The following is a 20,587-nucleotide window of genomic DNA, read 5'->3' as shown; positions in this document are numbered from 1 at the left end:
ATGTTATCGAATGTTGTTTTTTTTTCTCAATTGAATACGGTTTGATAAGCATAAGTGCATAAAAGCAAAGGCTTTGTACAATGATCGTTCTCTATGATTGCTATGTCATTGCTAAAGTTGATGAAAATGACGCTTTCTCTTTTTACACTCGGGTTTTAAGGATATAATTATGAAGTGTTAAGCTCTTGATAAACGTACAATTTCCTACTTTAGTACGTCTGTCCGTATTCTACTCTAATGCATGAAACGAAGAAGCACTCCCCCATTTAGTTTTGTTATTGGTCATTCAAGCTGATGTTAAGAGCAATCCAGATTACAGGAGCTACTTTCGGCCCAGTAAAATATTAAATGAAAGATTTCCTTTAAGTGTTCGAAATTCAATGAGCACTCGCACAAACAGCTCCATAATGATAGGATAATAAGATGTAAGAATTCAAAACAATGAGCGCTCATATTGTTGGAACCAGGTTGCTAATCATCCAATGCCGTCTTCGGTATGTTCATTGTCATTCATTCAATTTGATAACACTTGGAAATAAAAGTACAGCTGTATTTGTAAACATATTTGTTCGAAAGAGAAACGAATGTAAAGTGATGTGACGATATCACAAAAATGCATTTGAAATGAATGGCTTTCAAACCTTCACCGTACAAGGTAATTACTAGTACGGAAGATGTTCATCATCGTTGTAGTGACTGAAAGAATAAAGCTAATCTGTTGTCTGACGAGGCAAGGTAAACACGTGTTTTCCTCGCTTCGTGAAACAGCAAATAAGCTTTATTCTTTCAAGGTTATCACTGACGTAATAAACATGATAAGGTTCTGTAATTATGTTATCTTTAAGTATTCTGTTGTATCTATGTGTTATTATTTTTTGACGTATTTGCTAAGGAAGCGATGCGTGCTTTTGTAATTACAGCTCCCCTCTGGGGGGCTGGCAATGTGGATAAAGCCTCATTCCCTCTGGAAGAAGGTACAGTAGGACCTCGATTATCCGGCCATCGATTATCCGGATCTCTGTTATCCGGACGTCGACTTGCTGACATTTTTTTTTTCTTAATGTTTTCATGCATTTTGAGTGCCAAATCTCACTCAAAACAAACACACGTTCAACCATTGTCGTGTGATTAAACCACGGAACATATCCCAATCTTTGCAGCGGACTGTAACTTTCAATTCAGTTCGTATAACGATTTCAGAGACTGGAGCCGCGCTTGTCACTGGCACTGAGTGCACAGCAGTGTTTACAGTACATCATGCAACGGTAGTATTTGACGAGTCGCAATATCGATCTCATTGTTGGTTACTATCTATCAAACCAATGATATGCGAAGGGATATTTTGCTTGTATTTCGTTTTATTTCTTTATCAATTCCTGAAGTATAAAACATTTGTATACCCCCAATAGCATGACATGGTAGAAAGTGTTGCATTTGAGCATACATTGGTATGATTGTATCTCTCTTATCCGGCGATTATCTGGACGCCTGTCGGTTCCGACGTGGCCGGATAATCGAGTTCCTACTGTATAGCAGTGTAGCCAGACCATTAAAAAATGACTAGCACGGATGTAAAAAATTCTGACACAAAAATAAAGATTGAAACAATACGCTGATGCAATTGAATGAATTGGAATTGTTGTTGCTGTTGTTGTTGTTGTTGTTGTTGTTGTTGTTGTTGTTGTTGTTGTTGTTTTTGTACTGCCTATACATGTAACTGCGTACAATTACAGTACGTAAACTCGTTTGCTTCCTAACTGGAACTTGACACAACGGATATGCTTGAATTCAAACCGATTAAATAAATTGAAAAAAAAAAAGTAACAGAAGATGACAATATGGTATAGTTCGTTATCAATTATGATGGTCATTAATCCAAATATCGAAATACAGTTGGATGGCAAACCTAATTTTGTAGAATGTTTAAAAACGAATGACAGTTAAGGAAATTTTGACGAAATAGGGCATCTTCTATAGCGCTTGATTGTGTTTATCATCTTTATTTTTTATCAGGGCACACTTGAATTCTACTGCAACCACTGTACATATTACATTTAATTAAAAGAAATAACACTAAAATAACATATTACACATGGTGTATTATATTCTTATAACGTACTCCACATTTGTCGAAATTTGGAAATAGAACACGTTTCTCAACCTCTTCAATCACCCGTGTGCACCTGTGTAATCACCCAACTCCCCACGCAGACTCCGACGTACGACATTTCCAACACTTCTCCTGTCAAGATGTCCGCCGAGGAGGGTGCGCATCCTTCTCACGACAGACACACAAGTCATACTTCACAGCTGCAAATTAAACACGTGGGACCAATCAAAAAGTCGCGTCGAAATCCCAACAATCATCAGTGCCTAATCAACCGCCACGTACTTCCATATATCTTGTGACCCAAGACTTTCCATCCAGTCCATTTAGTCAAGGAATTACCTAAGTCCCCCCCCCCCCCAAAAAAAAAAAAATGATAAAAATAACGAAAGTAAAATTTTCAGTCTACGTCACAATTATATTGACGAAGAAAAAGTGAACGTCAAGAAATGTCCCTGAAGCCACTGTCATGACGGAAATGTCATATTTCTCATTGGTGTTCAGCCATGTTTACAGAGGGTTTTGTTGTACATTATTTGATTAATGACGCAAGTATTCAGGATGTTGATGCGTGTAATTTCCCATTGCATTCAGCGCACGTGCAAATCTACGACTACCAACATTCATAACATATATAGATTAATATTCATCGTGCTATAATTATATCTCCATGATACAAATATAATGTAAGTTATGTTCTGATACATAACTTACATTATATTTGTCAGTGATTACTTTCACCAAAGTCCTGCAATTTAAATTGACTCAGTTGATATTCATCTGAATCGCTCAGCTTCTTTAAGCCGACTGCCAGTGAAAGCCCGTCTACATACTAGTCCATCAAATTCAAATTCGGAGAGTCCTTTCCTTTGGTAAAACTATTCCAGTATAATTGTTTTGGACTGGCTTCGATATTCTGGAGTATATGAGAGAAACCTTATAACAAATGTGTCTGATAGCCAACAGCGTGTGCAGAGATATGTAATGGGTTTTCGAAGGTATGTATGAAGAGTGAGAAATGAGTCAAATATTCATAAGTAACCTATATTTAAAGCACGGTAATGCCAATGGAAGTACCTGGGCCGAAGCCGCTTTTTCTAGGGTGCAAAGGTTCGAAGGTTAACACGATGAGCATATTCTAGATGCCAATGAAACACCATGTGAGTTGAATTATGTTCAAAATAATGGCTACAGTGTGCAAAATCCATAGCGTATAGTTACCTGACTGGCAAACGTGTATATTGCTTGGGTTTTGTTGAGGCTGTCTGTGACGGGATGAGGGGGAATCGTGTGATATACCATAAATTCTTACGAAAGAAGACACGCATATACGTGTATTTGCATATATTAAATATATAATAATGAATAGTTAATATACATGCTGACAACAAGTATTACTACGAAAAATTGTTATAACAATTGGTTGAAAGTAGTAGGGACAGTCGCAATTTCGTTTGCTTATGTAGCTGATTACTTGTTCTCGCTCATTGTGACCTTTGACCTTTCTTTCTAGACCATTAAAATTTTCTTCTGTCGTCGTTTGGTAAGACAGACCGATTCAAAGCATTGACATTAGCACAAGAGATGTTTTTCTTGCTCTGGTTTTGGTTCAATTCAACCCGCTCGTTTTTTGCAGAATTATGGAGGAATTCAATCAAGTGTTTACATGAAGAGACATTAACAGGGGGGTCCGAAACGTTATAGTTTGCAGAAGGGCAAATCACACCCCCGTGAGCTAATAATGAAGCCCATTGTCCACGAAATCGTGCTGCGCATGGTCTGTTCGCAAGAGAGGTTAATTTGCTGCCTTCTGATTGGCCGAGGTTGGCACGGAGCGTCCATATTGTCGGGGGCTTTGTGCAAAGCGTGATATGCACGCTTTCTGGCGAGTGTGCCTGTAGTCTGCGAGCAGGGGGTTATGCGTCGGGCACGTAGACAGTAGGTGCCTCATCTCTTTGATGTCGGGGCATAGCTGCGCCTCTTGAGCACCTTACAGGTTTCTTCTCTCATCAAGCCACTTTTTCACGTCACATCAGGGGTTCAGGTAAGCTCCGTTTCAGTTATCTTCAGCTTTGCTCGTTCAGCAACCAGCATATCTGAAATTTGCCCGAAATCACGATTATGATGGACGATATATCCGTATACAACGTATCATCTGTTCTTCTCTTTCTCTCTCTCTCCCTCTCCCCCACCCTCCTCCTTCTTTCTCCCTCCCTTCCTTGTCTTCGACTGCCTTAATTATATTTACCTCAGGAAAAGATTCACAAAAAGATATGTATTTCATATTATCTATCTCTCCACTAATAACGTTCAGTGAGAAATTTAACAGACAATTCGTATCGAACCGGTTTGCGCGAGTTCAAACAGGAATGACGATCAAGGAGTTTGTTAGCTTATTACAGCACCTTGTTTCGCGCGCATGCGTATAAGTGACCTTATCACAGCTGACCTCGAGGAGAGCACTTTTTGTTGTTGTTGGGTTTTTTTTTTTGCGGGATATCATGCATTCACAGTCATCATGTAGTGGAATTCATCTGCATTTTAATATGTTTCAAAATAAATAAACCTATCTACGGACCTATTCATGGCAACACACCATGCACGGCTCCTTTTCGACTTTTCACGTCAATTTGAAGGAAAAAAAAGAAAATGGAAAAAATATCAAAAGCGGTTCTTCGACACGTGTTCGAGGAGGGACATCACCACTGCACAGGAATCATATTGATGTTAAATGATTACTGCAGCCTGACATATCCCACAATCATATAAATACATGTACAGACATAATACAAACCATGCCAACAATCAATGTACAGAGGATTTTCTTTTTTCTTACCGACGTGCGTCTGATTGTGAAAAGGTTTGAGGGATTTACGATACATTGTATTTTGTTTTCCGTAAGACTTTGTTGGCTACTTCTCAGTTGCTGATTCTTTCAATTTTTATTAAGTCTGGTCGGATTTGAAGTATCTCATATTTTGAATAATCATTTTTGAAGTCATATATTTGTATTATTTAGTGCTACATGTAATTCACACGTGTTGATTGTCGTTTATGTACATGAATTATTATTCCTCTTATATGTCATTGATTATGCTTTTGTATAATTATGTGAATCCGCGCAATTCGACTTTTGGTCATCAGTCAGATTCTGATAAAGACCTTTTCAGTTCAATTCAATTCAATTATCTCAATGATGTTGGGCAAGTAATAAATTTATGCCATCATAGCAATATCATTTGCAATCATTTTGCTTATAGGGCCGGTATATACCTACACCTTTGACTACAGTCGACGACGGCTGAGCTACCTTTTTTATTTTGTTTTGTTTGTTTTGTTTGTTTGTTTTTAGAGACCTACTAGGGACCAAAACAGAAGAGAAAGAGGACAGAGACAGGGAAAATGACAATACAAATGGGAAACACATTATAAAACGTTCTTTGTGCCCAAATTGTCACAGCTGAAACACACATAAAACCATAAACTTTGTTGTGAAAAATAAATGATAAAGAAAGATACCAAAAGTTGTAAACAAGTCATCACAAACAGCGAAATCTGCTATCCTATAACTCTCCGCAATATTGATGTCAATAATAGAATAACATTTTGCGCATAGCCTCTGTCATTATACTTTTACTATGACGTAACAAAGAGGTACACATTGTATCGAGAGCTCACCACAGTCACCAATGGTCAATGATGACAAATAAGATGGTAATTAACATGGCCCTGTTGCATGAAAGAAAACATATCCCATGCAGTATTCCCTATACTTACGGGCTGCCTTTACTTCTCACGACTCAATTACTAACCTATAGGCCTACTTATTCACGACTCACGTCTAATTGCAAATACATGACATATGCCTAAGTCTTAAGAAGATTGTTGGTGGCTTATGATGAAGGTTGACATCCCATGTTGCTCTGTCCTTCCCTGGTAACCGAACAGTCGTCGTTTTTCATGTTATTGTATTTGCCGCCTTCTATAGGTATCTAGGGGGTCTATGATACCTGACACCTTGCCTGAAAAGAGAATTAGAAACCTCTAGAACGGGATAACTTGATATATCATCTCGCCTGTGTTAATTCTACTGGAAGCCAAATGCATTTCTAATCAGTAGAGTCATGCACTTTGAATATCAAAGTGAACTCAAAGTAGTCCTATCTGTTTATGAATCTTTACTACCTCACACCTGCATGCTGCTTGATTGGATACGGGTTTACTCCATAAAATAATATAAGTTTTGCATTGCGATATATCACTGATACGTGGACTATGTGCAGAGAGAGAGAGAGAGAGAGCTGTGTCCATACAGACGATCTTGTTTGCTAATCTTCTGAAGTTCATGTACACAGCGTGAGGATTCTACTCATTTATATTATAAGGTTGCCAAACTACCGCAGTGGTTCATGAACGAGATGAACGTGTAGTTGTTTGCTAGAATGCGAGTTTAATTCTACTTGCGTACAGCCTTGATTTAGAAAAAGCAAGGAGCTTCTCCTTGTGAAAAAAAGAAGCAAAATCACATGTGTGGACTATAATATGAAGAAAATATAAAAAAACAACAACATGCTTTCACTTTTCTATAGCGTAAGAAAGAACACTTGACTAACCGCTTTCAGAAAGCACGGGGAATTATTGCTACCCATGTCAGTATCAAATAGATGGAATGTGTAATTTTCATGAAAATGAATTTATGTGGAATTCTCTGTAAGTTTTGCTTATATTGTTGTCCACAAATGACGTCATACTCTCTAGTAGTCTCCTGATGCAGTGGTTACAACACCAAAACTTTAAAATTTCATAACTTTTGAAAGGATTGTCCGATTTTCCTCAAACTTTTACTGAAGCGTCCTACGAATGTCGCTGCTTTCACTCGATCCACATTGCTCTTTGGGGTTTGGTTTCCTTTATAAAGATATTGTTCACTGAATTACTTTGCCTTAATTACAAGGTTGCAAAGGTTTATGACCTACTTAGTTATTGCCCAATCATCGTTTCTTTGACCATTTCAACAAGAAGGTTGAATTAACACAACGTGTAATGTGTAATGTGCTTTTTGCATTTTTGAGTGAGTTTTTGATTACTCCTTGCCAATATCAATTCTCTAGGCATGACTGGTTGTCCTGTCCCTTTGAGAAAGGTCTTTTCAGCTTGTCAAATCCTGGGGGGGGGGGGGGGACATGGATTGTAATTTGTATAGAACATATCACGTGTCATACATGTATGCCAATTCTCATTCGTGAGCGTAGTTGAAGACTCTAATTATGATGAAAGTAGAAATTCGTTCAAACCAGTGGTGGACACAATGCCTAACCACAGAATTCCAAGAAATCAAACTTCCCCCTTTTATCCAACTCCTCTTTTAATTCATTTGTCTGCTTCCTATTCAACCTCTGTCTGTCTCCGTCTCTCTTCTTCATTCTCTCGCTCGCTATCTCTCCCCCATCTCTTTCACTACGTCATATATTCTGCATCATATTTATCTCCTTATAAACAAGCTCGCGCAAACACGCCTCCATCAACACAGTCGTGATCGCAGACGACACGAAATTGAGTATGACACCAAGCGCGCGTCGCTAGACGCGCCACAAGACAAGTCCCCTTTTGTATAGTCGCAGTAATTTAGGTCCTTGCGGTTTGCCGCACCGTCATTGCAGGGAGGCCCCGGATCAAAGTCTGATTTTTATTGAAAGGTTGTCACCAAATAAATTCACAAACAGAGGAATGAAGGGTCATTGACAGGGTAGTATAGCCATGTGTTGAAAATTGAGATGGTAGACGCGATATGATTTGCGACTCAAATCCTCGTGATGGAGATGGCAGACGTGATATCAATATGCGACCCGAATTCTCATGATTGCCCATTCTCAGAAGAAGAGCAACTTTGTAAGGGTGTATTTTGAAAAGTATGATTAGGAATATTCACCTTCCTCACATGCGACCCCAACAATTCCATGTGCTTATTTTTCTATGTTAGCACGATCCATTTTAGATCTTTAAACTTCTTTAAAAATACTTGTAAATCTTCTGCTATAATACGCATTTACTATACTGTGTCATACTTAATGATCATAATGATAAGGATGAGGGATTAATAATAACCACAATGATAAAGAGAAGGGATTTGCGGGGCTATTACGTACATAGCACAGGTAACAGTTCTAAACCCTATAACCAAAAACACTGTAACCAAAAACACTGTAATCAAAGCCCTGTATCGCCAAAACCCTGTAACCAAAGTAACCGAAGAAAAAAAAATCGTGGTAAGTGTTGCTGAACGATTATTGAGTAGCTGTTAATTCGATGCATATCTGCGCATTTGTCAGTTTTTTCATTAATTGAGTATTAAACACTTAGTTTGCTTTAAAAGATGCATATTAATGACTTCACTTCCTACGAATATCCAAAAGTCAACAAGGGAACAATGCATGACCTACATTAAGCCATTTTTTTAAAACAAACATCAAGAATTATTAATTGAAATCACAAGGGCTGCATTCTGCTCTTGTTTTTTATTTTTCCTCTCTCTCTCTCTCTCTCTCTCTCTCTCTCTCTCTCTCTCTCTCTCTCAAGTCAACCGAAAGGATAATGGAGCATCTGTTAGTCATTGAGAAACCATTATATGCAATCGAAAATTCCATAAACACTATAGTCACAAGGTCGGCAACCTCAATTACAATATCATGACCTCGTTGCTCTTTTGTAAAATGAATACGATTTATTTGGTTGTTTTTTTTTTATAATATGTCTGTGCTCTCGTAGATGTGCTGTTCACTGAATTCATTTTTTGTTGTTCCAAAGACATGACTTTCTCTGTATATAATTACTAATCTAATTTGTGTTAATCATTAATTACATACTGGCATCTCTTCCTACTTTGATGAAACGAGCAGAGAGCATCTCTTTCAAATTTAGACCATGAAATATACAATGGTAATGCAGGAACCACCAAAATCGAATCTAATTAACGTTTATTAATTATCGATTTTGGTGCCTCCTTTATTTTTTACATTTGTAAAAAAAAAAAAAAATAGAGGAGGAGACACAATAGAGCCATGAAAACCAAACCCTATAGTAGCAGGAATGTGTGCTTGACGAAATTTATATTAAAAAAAAAAAACTCCCAAGAAATGAACGAATTGCTGAAGAAAACATAAATGATATAGCAACAATACAAGGCGAGGTTTACATCAAAGCTCGGAGAAAGATTAAAAAAAAAACAACACGCGGTTACATACCACCATGGAGCTAAGTTATAGCTCCGTTATAACAATGATAAAACACACACATATTATGATGTGAATTAGTTTCCATCCCTTCTACAATTGATTTCATGATAAAAAAAAAGTAAGTGAACATTTTGATGGACCATGGGTGCTGACAGCCATGCAGGGCTTTAAACATGTGAAATGAAACATGGACTTGTGAAAGATGAGTAACCCTCTTTCATTGCATCATTTCCTCTATAAATAAACTACAGGATATCAATCCTTCGAAACATTTCCGTGACTACATACGCATAACAGTGTATAACCAACTTATTTCGAATTTATTGTATTCCAACGTTGATGAAGTCACGTCCTGGAATAATATGAAATATTTTTTTTCCTATATACCCACGCAGGAGTTATTTGTTGCTGAACGACCTCCATCCACCAAAACACTAAAATCACATGACAGCGACTGATGTACAGCGCTATTCTTATACTTCATCGAGCGCTCGATGTTGGTCCTTCATTTCACTTCTTTGCACAAGGTTTCTTGCCTATATGTCACGTGCTGCTGAGCTTTCAGTGGTGTTTGAATACATAACTTTATGAATGGTAAACGTTGATAGCAGGAAAAGAAATGTAGGGAAAGATAGAACTCCCAATTTTCAGACATAATTCTTCATCAAAAAAAAAATGCTAATGACACACATCAACGTTCGCAATTTATCAGACTATAAATACAGACTTCATGAATTTTCTCTGTTCTCAAGTCCCCCCCCCCCTCCTCCTCCCCATCACCACCACCCCCCATTACCAATCACCAGTCTTCTCATTGGCTAATTGATGGTGCAGAAGATGTCGAGCATCATTTCTGAGGCGGTTTAGTCTCATAACCTGTTTTGTTTGTTTCTGTTTTGTTTTGTTTTTTCCTCTCGAAAACGAAGGGAGCGATTTTAAAATGAAAGGCATTCTGGTCTTGGCGGTTTTGGTCGTCGTATTCCTGTGTTTGGCGGACGCCAAAGGAAGCAACCGACAAAACCGACGAAGAAAAGCAGACAAAGGAAACCGGAGAGAGAAAGGTAACCTCGATAACCGGAGATACACGAATGAGTCAGATGAGTTCTCATTAACCCGTTCCATACTGTATTCTGAAATCCCCATAATAGACATGATGCACATGCAGGCTGTCAGGTTCCTGCAAGGAATGGGTTAAATGAAAGACACTGTCCCAATTGTGGCCGTACATATACAAGCATAACATGGATACATGCAATGTTTGTGCACGCTTTGTATTTTTTTTAACCACTGATAAGGCGAAAGTGATGATACGTGTAATGATAGTGACCAAAAACGTGTGAAAACGAAAGTTGCAGTCACTAAAATAATTGGCCTCTTATATAAGTGAGCGTTGGTTTTTTTTCTCCTTGTACTTTTGCACACACTTTCAACGAATTCCTTTAGAGTTGTTTGGAAGACAAGTGGGACATTGTATCTGTAAAAAAAAATATCTATTACATATAATACTCTAATAATCATCTTGATGGTCACTCACAGAACTTGTCTTTCGTTATTTTTTGCTTCGACACTGCTGGGTTTATATTTTCTCTCTTCGGTTATGATACAAAGGTAGACTAAGGCTTGAATGTTGTTTTTAGTGCGTACCCATGTGCAAGTAATGTGCATTTATTCTTAAGTATCTGTGTATACCAGTTTGCGTGTGTGTGCGTGTGTGTGCGTGTAATATTGAGGAAGAGTTTGTTTTAGTGCAGTGGTGTATGTTATAGGTCAAGACAAAGTGTACGTCTAATTTGAAATTTAGCCATACCATGATTTCCTTCTATAATAATATAGAAAATCGCATCAGCTGTCATTCAGAATGCTAGGGCGAAGTGTGCAGTGTTGATCACACTGAATGTTATTGATATCATAAAAACACAGTTAATTGGTGTAAGTATGAATTAATGCCCCTTTACTCAATGACCTTTCTCATTCCCGTTCATCCTGTCATACCATTGCTTGGAGGTACACCACTTAAAATTCGTCCATGAAAAATTCTTAATTCTCGCTGATACATAAAATCGACCAGTTTTGTACCTTTTTACTCCAAGTTGTGTGGGTTATGTTGGGTTTTTTTTTCCTGCAACAAAGAAGCCACATGCCCATCGCTATTTACCCGATGAGTCACCCACACAAGCGAAGTAAATAATGTTTGTTTGTTTGTTTGTTTGTTTATTTGTTTGTTCGTTTATTTGTTTATTTGTTTTCCACGAAACTGTTCTCAAGAACAGACTCGAGTGGAAACAGGGCGTGTTTCGTGTCGGGTTTTTAGCTCACCTGAGCCGAAGGCTCAAGTGAGCTATTGCGATCGCTCTTCGTCCGGCGTCCGTCGTGCGTCGTCCGTCGTGCGTCGTGCGTCGTCCGTCGTGCGTCGTGCGTCGTCCGTCGTCCGTCGTGCGTAAACTTTTACATTTTCATCTTCTTCTTGAGAACCCCTTGACCGATTTTCACCAAACTTGGCAGGTAGCATCCCTAGGGGGATAGGATTTCAATTTACTCAAGTGAGCACCATACCCAACCTGGGGGGCCCCCAGAGGGGCCCAACCCCCCCCCCCCCCAAAAAAAAAAAAAATTAAGGAATCTTAAAAAATCTTCTTCTCTAGATCCAGAAGTGATAGAGCTAAGTTAATACAATGAGTTAGTACATTGATGACTGTAGTTTCAAGTTTGTTCATGGCGGAATCAGGGGTGTCCCCCTTGGGACCCAGGGGAGGGGAGTGGGGAGGGGTCCTAATGGGGCCCAAATTGTACATTTTCATCTTTTTCTTGAAAATGCCAGAATGAATTTTCACCAAAGTTGGCAGGTAGCATGCCTAGGGGGAAAGAATCTCATTCCCATCAAATGGGCACCAAGCCCCACCTGGGGGTCCCAGGGGGCCTAAATTTAGACCGAAATTGTAAATTTTCATCTTTTTCTTGAAAACCCTATCACTAATTTTCACCAAACTTGGCAGGTAGCATCCCTAGGGGGATAGAATCTCAATTCCATCAAATGGGCACCATGCCCCACCTGGGGGGCCCCAGGGGACCCCCCCCCCCCCCTGTAAGGAATCTTTACAGATTTTCTCTAGAACTGGAAGTGATTGAGCTAAGTTAATACAATGAGTCAGTATATTGATGACTGTTGTTTCAAGTTTGTTCTAGGGATAAGATCTCAAAGTGTTTGAATGGGCACCATGCTTTCCTTGGGGGCCCCAGGGGGTCCAAACCTCCTAAATTAATGAATATTAAATAATATTTTTCTCTAGTTCTAATCAACAGTGATAGGGCTTTAAGTCTTTTTTCCCAAGCTGCATAACTCAACGTTCTATAAAGTACAGTGTACTTGGTAGGTATTTTTACCAGTGTGATGGAATATGTAAATGGACACCATGCCCCCATTCTCAAAGCTACCTCCACCATAAGTTTCCAATGTTCTCAGGTAAGAGTCTGCAAGAATGCATGGAAGGTGAACTTGCGATACTCAGGTGAGCGCGTGACCCCCCCCCCCCCCCCCCCCCGGGTCTCTTCTTGTTGTTGTTTTTGTTTTTTAAGGGTGATGTTCGTCATTCCGAAGGTTAGTCCGAAAATAAAATAAGGTCCGTTGATCCGCAAATGAAAAGAAGGTATAAGTACGTACCTTCGGATAAGCGAACCTTCGAAACAACGATTCTTACCGGTATTTCATTTTCGAATTAACGAACTTTAGGGATATCGAACCTATTCTGAATAACGAACTTTATTTCATTTTTGGATTGACGAATCTTCGGAATAACGAAATGTGGTCCTTAAAGTAGGACACTAATAATAGTGAATACAATTATGAGAAGACATCGGAAACACTCGAGAGGATATCAGTATTCAGAGTGACTTTTCTTTGACATAATGATTGCAATTATGGAAATGGCCCTGTGTGAGACGAAAATGTACCGCTGACTAGTTGACTATAGTACGAATAAGTTATTGGACAGATAGTTACTATACATACGAACAAAACATAACGAAAGCAAACAAACAAGCACAAATCATCTTCTGTTTTGTTTTGTTTTGTTTTGCTTTTTTTTTCATCGCAGGAGGCGAGACACGGACCACCACTCAAGATCCAGAGTACCCACCCATCAAGGGCGATTGCAGTGAGTGGGAATGGAGCGAGTGCGTGCCCAAGACAGGAGTCTGCGGGAAAGGCAAGAAGACGGGTTCACGCCACGGTGGCGGCTGCATGTCATGGTCCACCACGGCCAAGTGTCGCGTGAACTGCGATCCAGCACAGCCCGTGCAGGAGGGGGAAGATGCTGAGGCGACCGTGGAAGGAGAAAGTTCACCCGCGCCCTCGAGAAGGGGGAGCAGGGGTGGCAAGGCCCACAAGGCGGGAAGGAGAGGGGGCAAAAAAGGTGCGGAAAATGTCCGAGACAAGGGCAACGGCGGTCGGGACGGAGGCCGGAAAACGGGGAAGAAAGGGAAGCCAGGCAAGCCCAACAAGAAGCCACGAGGTAAGACAAAGGGTGTTATTTAAGGGGAAATCCAGTTATAGTCTGATAAGAAAGAGTAAGATATTACGAGTTCAATGGTATAATTTTGATCGAGATGGAGATGGAGGAATAGATGTTAATAATGTTGATGCAGATATGCATTTTAATTAGAAGTATCCTTTCATGGCATTCCCTCTACCTTATGAGACCGCGATGATGATAAAGCTTTATGTCACCAATCAACAACCCAAGTCATAACGCAGCGCACCCGCTATCTTTCTACAACCTGTAGACTGCAAGTACCATCCGGCTACCTTTTCGGATTGTGACCCCACCACGGGTCGACAGAACAAGACACGCGTGCTGAAGTCAGGCGACCAAGATACCTGTAACCAGACCATCGTCAGTGAGGTCCTGTGTGGCAGGAAGACCATACGGAAGGAAAACAAGCGTGAGTTTCTTTCTTTCTTTCTTTCTTTCTTTCTTTCTTTCTTTCTTTCTTTCTTTCTTTGTTTTTCATTTCCATCTGAGAAGATGGCTGGAAACCCCATATTCAGCTGCAATAGATTGTCTTCCATGTGGTACCGTTGGATGTAAGGCGGGACCACTTCACCGGGTTTAACAGCCTGCTCTTTACGATGAATAATGAAGCGGGATCTTTTGCGTACATGAGTTGTGACTCTCTCACACACGGGACCTACATTTAGGTGTCCTATATCCGAGGGATAGAGTGTTTTGCCTCTGAATATAGAGGGGACGGTATGATTACACACAACATTGCTCAGTGGGATCCGGGAATCGAACCGGGGTCCTAGGATCGTGAGACAGACGCGCTACCAACTGAGCTAACTCACCGCCAAACAATGACCTTGGTCACGAATATTTGCATATTGCTCTTGAATATTCATGATAACCAGAGTTTGGGCTCATTCAGGAGCTGTTAGTACCGTCAGATTATCACATGCTTTCAGCAAAATTAGGACTTGCAGAAACTCGCTATGGAAAAAGATAATGTGAAGAGAGCAATGGCAAGGCATGTATAAATGGTTTAAGCTGTTACAAACGCCTAGGTGTTATCATGGAGTTATCATGTAATTTGCAATAGCCAAAATCATGATTGAATGGCATGGAAATTCAAATTACACCCACAATTCCAAAAACACATCTACACACACACACATACAGACTGCGAGAGGATGAAACACGAGAGAAAGAGAACAAAAGTTCTTCAGTGTTCGTCGGTGTGTTTCTTTTCCATTCTGTTGCAAGATAAAACAAAATCAGGGAAGGTCCAAAATCGAGGTCATAATCTAATGCACTCTTCTGGAAATAATCATGATAAAAATGAAACATCTATATCACACTTTACTAAAAGCAGGAAACCGTAGCATCATGCACTCAACGTTTGTGCTGTCAAGGAAACAAAACAAAACAAAAATCGGCAGCAAGGTTTTCGAAACTCCATGCTGTCACTATGAAAATTTTGAGCGATTTGGCCCAGTGGATGGTGCTCTTGGTCAGTTAAGCAAAACAATTGTAGGTTCGAATCGTGCTCGGCACGTGCACCCTTTGAGGAGATGCTTTGCCCACATGTATTCCTCTTGTCCAAGGTGTATACAAAATGGGTGCCCGACAATGCTGGGGTACTGATAAAAAGGTACTCGGCCCCCTCGAAAGCAGTGGAAAGGCTATCCTCGGTTGATAATCATAAAATTTTTATTAGTGTTGTTATCATTATCGTCATTATCAGGGCGATACCATTTATTATACACATATTATTATACACATTATTAGCATATAAATTTTGCAACTCGTGGCATAAATTTCGTTGTGATTGTATGTGTTGTTCATTTTTTGTTTGTTTGTTTGTTTCACGACATTTTTAGGCTGCAATTACACGATGGGAAATTGGGGTGAATGTAACGAGACCACAAACCGCCGCTACCGAGTGGATACACTGAGTGACCCCACGCAAGCCTCGGAAGACTGCCGGCCGTCGAGAACCCTGGAGAAGCCGTGTCCAGAAAGGGGTAGGGGCAATCTCTTCCACCTTCCGTGTTCAAGTTGGTTTCTTGTGATTAGGAGAGAAAGATTAAGGACACAGAACAGTGGACGATTCAATGATAATAGGAAGGACGATGTCCTCCCCCCCCCCCCCGAATCATTTACGGTATATTACGTATAATGTTTATGCTCGTTCCCTCATTAGAAAGCACCCTCTATCTCCGGACTGCCAAATTGTTTAAAGTCCTTTTTGATAAGAAACCATCAGTCGAAAAGTTGAATACATTGTACAACCCCATTTTTTGTTCTTTTTTTAACGATTCTTCGGTATGATACTTTGGCCGGATATTCTGTAGATTCCTTTCTTGTGTTACTTCCAGAGGCACAACCAGGGGGAGAGATTTGAAACGATGTCATCCCCATTAATAGCTCACGTCGTTTCAATGTAATGACAATTAATATAATCTACGTGTCATAGAAAAAATGTCTTTAACTTTAAATCCCATATCATTTTTCTCTTGTGGGTGTCCAACCGTTATGTCAGTACCATCTGCTTTAGTTTCCACAGTTATTTCATCCTTCGTTCGGGTCTTGTCAACAACTGTTCCACCTCTCAATTACCAATACAAAATGTCTAATTCTGTGTCCGTCCATGAAACCCAGACTGTAAAACCAATGACTCATCGTCATGTATACACCGATCATTGAACTCGATGAGTCACAAAGCTCTATTTGAAAACTCGGCACCCGAAGGACAAGCCTCATAGGCCTTCTTATATTGCGCTTGGAGGGATAGGGGTAATCTCGCCTAAATCTTATCTCGGGCATGTGAGCAATCTATCTCTTCATGTCCTGACGAGAGAACATACAAAATCCACCCAATGTAGCAGCTACTTTTAGTCTTTGAAATACATCCAACACACATGTACTGTGCCTGCCTGGTTTGGGATATGGAACCTCCCTGATAATGATATGCGGATATTCCCTACAAAGCAAACATACTCCAAAGTCGGCTCGTCCTAACTACTCCATCTAAAGCCCGTTGCACACTATACAATTGACTACACATTACGACTGACAGGCTTTGGATCTGAAATAACAAGCGTGTTTATTGTGTCTATTGTGATTTATTTCGGGTCCAAAGACTGTCAGTCGTATACAGTCGTGAGTCGTATAGTGTGCGGCGGGCTTTAGTCTACATCTTAACGTCCTTAATTATACTTTTTATGTCTCTGCAGCAACTTGTGAGTACAACTGGGTCAGTTCTGAATGCGACTCGAGCACCAACACCCTAATGCTGACTGGGACGTTGATGAACACAGAGGGCGGCCTACAGTGCGAGTCAAGCAAGACCAAAACTGTCCCATGCACGAAAAAGAATGGAAAAGGTAAGTCGTAGCAGTGAATGAACAATCAATACTATAAGGTTCAATGATCGTAACTTACAAGGCAAATAGCAACAGAGAATCAAATAGCATTAGACTGAAAGCTAGACTTACATTGTGATGCCAAAACGCACCCACACATAACGAAAACAGTCCTTAAAGAGTTGTAGAAAGAGTAAGTCATTTCTCCTTCTAAAGAGATCGTCGGTGTTTTTTTTTTTCATAATCTTGTTTATGACGCTCTGATGACTGATGAGAATTTTTTATTTTATAATCTACGGAAGATCCTGGACACTTCATCAGCTCGTCTGAAGTGATGGCGGAAAGATGTCGTTGCCGACGTTATTGTTCGGAGTCAGTCGTTGAGGAATTCCCCGGATAACAAAGATGTATACACCCCAAACTCCATCCTTATTTAAGTGTGGAGTTTTCGGAGTGATTTGACGTAGACAACTTCCCACCCCCCCCCCCCCCCTCAAACCACCAAGGCTCATTGTCTAAGATGCGCACATTTTTGTCTTTGAAGTTGTGTTTAAATGTCTTCAGGTGGGAGAAGACGGCCAAAACGAAGGCGTCGTTGCCACGACGCCTTCCCGCCATCAAATCAGACGAGCTGATGAAGCGTCCAGGATTGGACGTGAAACCGTTTTCGTAATTAAAGCAGTAGGTCCAGATGAACTAATTTAATTGTACCTCTATGACAAAAAGCAAAACATCACCGTATCTTTTGGTAGCATAAAAAACGACACTGGAGACATGTAATTCTGTATGTAGACTTGGCGAACAAAGGTTTTGTGATGTTCCTTGTAGCCAATTGTACCTATTCATTGCATCTTATTAATTGGAGAATGTGTAGAAATAGTTTGCAACAACAAATGTATCAGAATTTACTCCCCCCCCCCCCTTCTTCATTGTTTATTTCCCAGATAAGTGCAAGTTTGAAGAGTGGGGGCGCTATACAGAGTGCGTCAACGGCATGAGAACGCGCACCCGTGAAGTGCGCAAAGGCGGAAAACTCTGTCGTCTGCTTGCCAAGGAGGTCTCAGAGTGCTAGAAGGCAGGCTGCCACAATAGGTGCTCAAGAAATATTCTAGGAGATGCTGAATCCCAGAAGACGCGCGAACGGCCGACGAATGTCCTGCTCGTTCACTTTCTTAACAAGAATTAGTCTTGAGAATATGCACACTCAATAAGCTTTCATGCTTAGGAATATTACGTCAAGTACTATTATTATATCCGTTGCACAAACTTTGTAGTGTTTCTATTAAAAATTGATGTTATTACTGTAATCTGAGGCATAAAAATCTGTATGATATTGGATGAAAATAATCATTATTGAGTGTTTTTAGTATTTTCGGCGATTTTTGCACATTAGTTAGGTTATGCTATTTTGTAACGCAGGATGGCCGGACCCCATAATCATTATTTTTTTCAAGTAATTTTACATGTGATATCATCAACGTACCTAGTAACCTGCCCAGTAACTTATATCCAGCTCCGGCCTATCTGATAAAGATAAAACAGTTTAATATCTGTGGATGCAGTACTTTATATATATTTCGCACATTCCGACTATAGTCACTGTTTGTCTTTTCATGTAGAGTCGTAAAATTTCTTTGCGAGAAGTTTCGTTTCAGTATGAGCAGGTATTAAGGTAGAATTTGCAATATTGTGTTGTCTTGGAAATTATTAATCTTTCATCCTTAGTGAAAAATGATACGACATCGCAGGTAAGTGCAGTACATTGTAGGTAGTCTAGTGAGACTTCTTTAAAATGTTATCGGTGTCCGCTTTCACAAAGTGCATTGTGCTATCGATGGAGTGTCAATAATTTTCACAGGGTCGATGTCAAATTTGCGATCGAGCTCCATGGACATTATTTCTTTCTGTTTGCAGAGGAGATAAGTATTTCCGTTATCATCTTCCTTTTGAAATTTTGTCTTTCTTTTGGCTCAAGGTGCTATTTAAGCCTTATTAAAATCCCCTTGTATACCTATTTAAAGAAGAAATTATCGATGTATTAGATATGACTACATGCAGGATTCCCTATATCGTCATGGTGTGTGAATATGCTATAATTAGCCGATTTCCAAAAACAAAGTCAAATTTGTATTCTTAATGATTGCTACCTCTGTGGTATTTGTCAACAAAGGGTAAAATTAACTGAATGTTGTTTAGCGTATGATTATATCTATTATAATAGTCCTGGGAAAAACTCAGTTTGTGAGATCCTTTGAATTTTCCGTTCGATACGTTGCATTTTATACTTTTATTTCTAAGTTTCACAATAAATGGAATAAACTCTGGCGAAATCTCTATTGATTGGACTATGTATGCTTCGGTAATGCGTGTATGTGAGTTGTTGGCTCTTGTGTATTTTTTTTTCTGTAGGAACTGTGTCGAATCAATGCCGGATTGGGAAGGAATGTGTGTAGAATATTGATACAAAAGTACATGTATTGTCAGATACCTATCCGTAGATCCCAAAGTTTCATGTTAGATTTCCTCCACCCCAGCTATTTTATATTACATATATAAGTAGACCCAGCAGAGGCGAACTCGGGCAATAATAATATAATATGGACTGGCCTTGAGGGGTATACGACATTTATTGCCTGAACTAGAATTGTATTGCCCGAGTCGAAGACGAGGGCAATACAATTCTAGTGAGGGCAATTAATGTCGTATCCCCGAAAGTAGACAGTCCATATCATTATTATTACCCATTTCAGGCATCTTGAGCAGCAAAATAAATCATTACAATGTAAATTCTAACAATTTTCCACTCGGCGCCAGCTCGAGCTCTACACCACACTGCGCGCTGCATCCCTATACATAGCTCAGGTACGCGGCTCGCGTATAACAGCTAACTCACACAGGCGCAGGGATCGTCCCCTATTTCTACGTGTTTACCTATGGGAATTTGCCTTCTGTCGCAAAACTCGGGTATGCGGCGCGCGTAGAAACAGCAAGGCTCACACAGCAACAGCGATCGTCGTTTAGTTTTACGTGATGGGAATTTGCCCTTCGTCGCAAAACCACTCCGCCAGAAACTGTACTGTCATCAACAGCAAATTTTCCTCACTGGGAGCTCAAGTGCCCGGATGCTATATTCCCCTCGTTTTCAACACGCAAATTCCATAGGCGTTTCTTAAAACGGGGAATATGGGAAATTGCTCCTCTTCTCCCTGCTGGCCCGGAATCCCGCGCGTATCAAATAAGGGGAATACAATTTCGAAGAACCACAGCTCAGATGCCGGATACGGGTAATAATAATATACATGATTATGCATGCAGTGCCACATATCTGTACACAGTGTACGACAAACACATTCTCAACACCGCCACGTAGTGATGGAAAATTAATCATGC

At 40.0% G+C, this 20,587-nt stretch overlaps 1 protein-coding gene across 1 annotated transcript; it reads left to right on the top strand.

The window, feature by feature from the left end:
* Positions 1-4,008: 4,008 nt before the first annotated feature.
* LOC139729460 (uncharacterized) lies at positions 4,009-19,632 on the top strand. The gene is made up of 7 exons (XM_071640382.1): positions 4,009-4,151; positions 10,266-10,400; positions 13,431-13,847; positions 14,119-14,277; positions 15,713-15,856; positions 17,069-17,218; positions 18,142-19,632. The coding sequence occupies exons 2-7, from the start codon at positions 10,280-10,282 to the stop codon at positions 18,267-18,269; spliced, it is 1,119 nt and encodes a 372-aa protein (XP_071496483.1). The 5' UTR covers positions 4,009-4,151; positions 10,266-10,279; the 3' UTR covers positions 18,270-19,632.
* The last annotated feature ends 955 nt before the right edge of the window (positions 19,633-20,587 follow it).

Source organism: Diadema antillarum, unplaced genomic scaffold, assembly GCF_040938485.1.
Source record: "Diadema antillarum isolate AM-2024a unplaced genomic scaffold, OU_Dant_1.0 seq00000243_RagTag, whole genome shotgun sequence".
NCBI classification, from domain to species: Eukaryota; Metazoa; Echinodermata; class Echinoidea; order Diadematoida; family Diadematidae; genus Diadema; species Diadema antillarum.
Note: the sequence above shows the minus strand (reverse complement) of the source record. Positions and strands in the feature narration are given on the sequence as shown.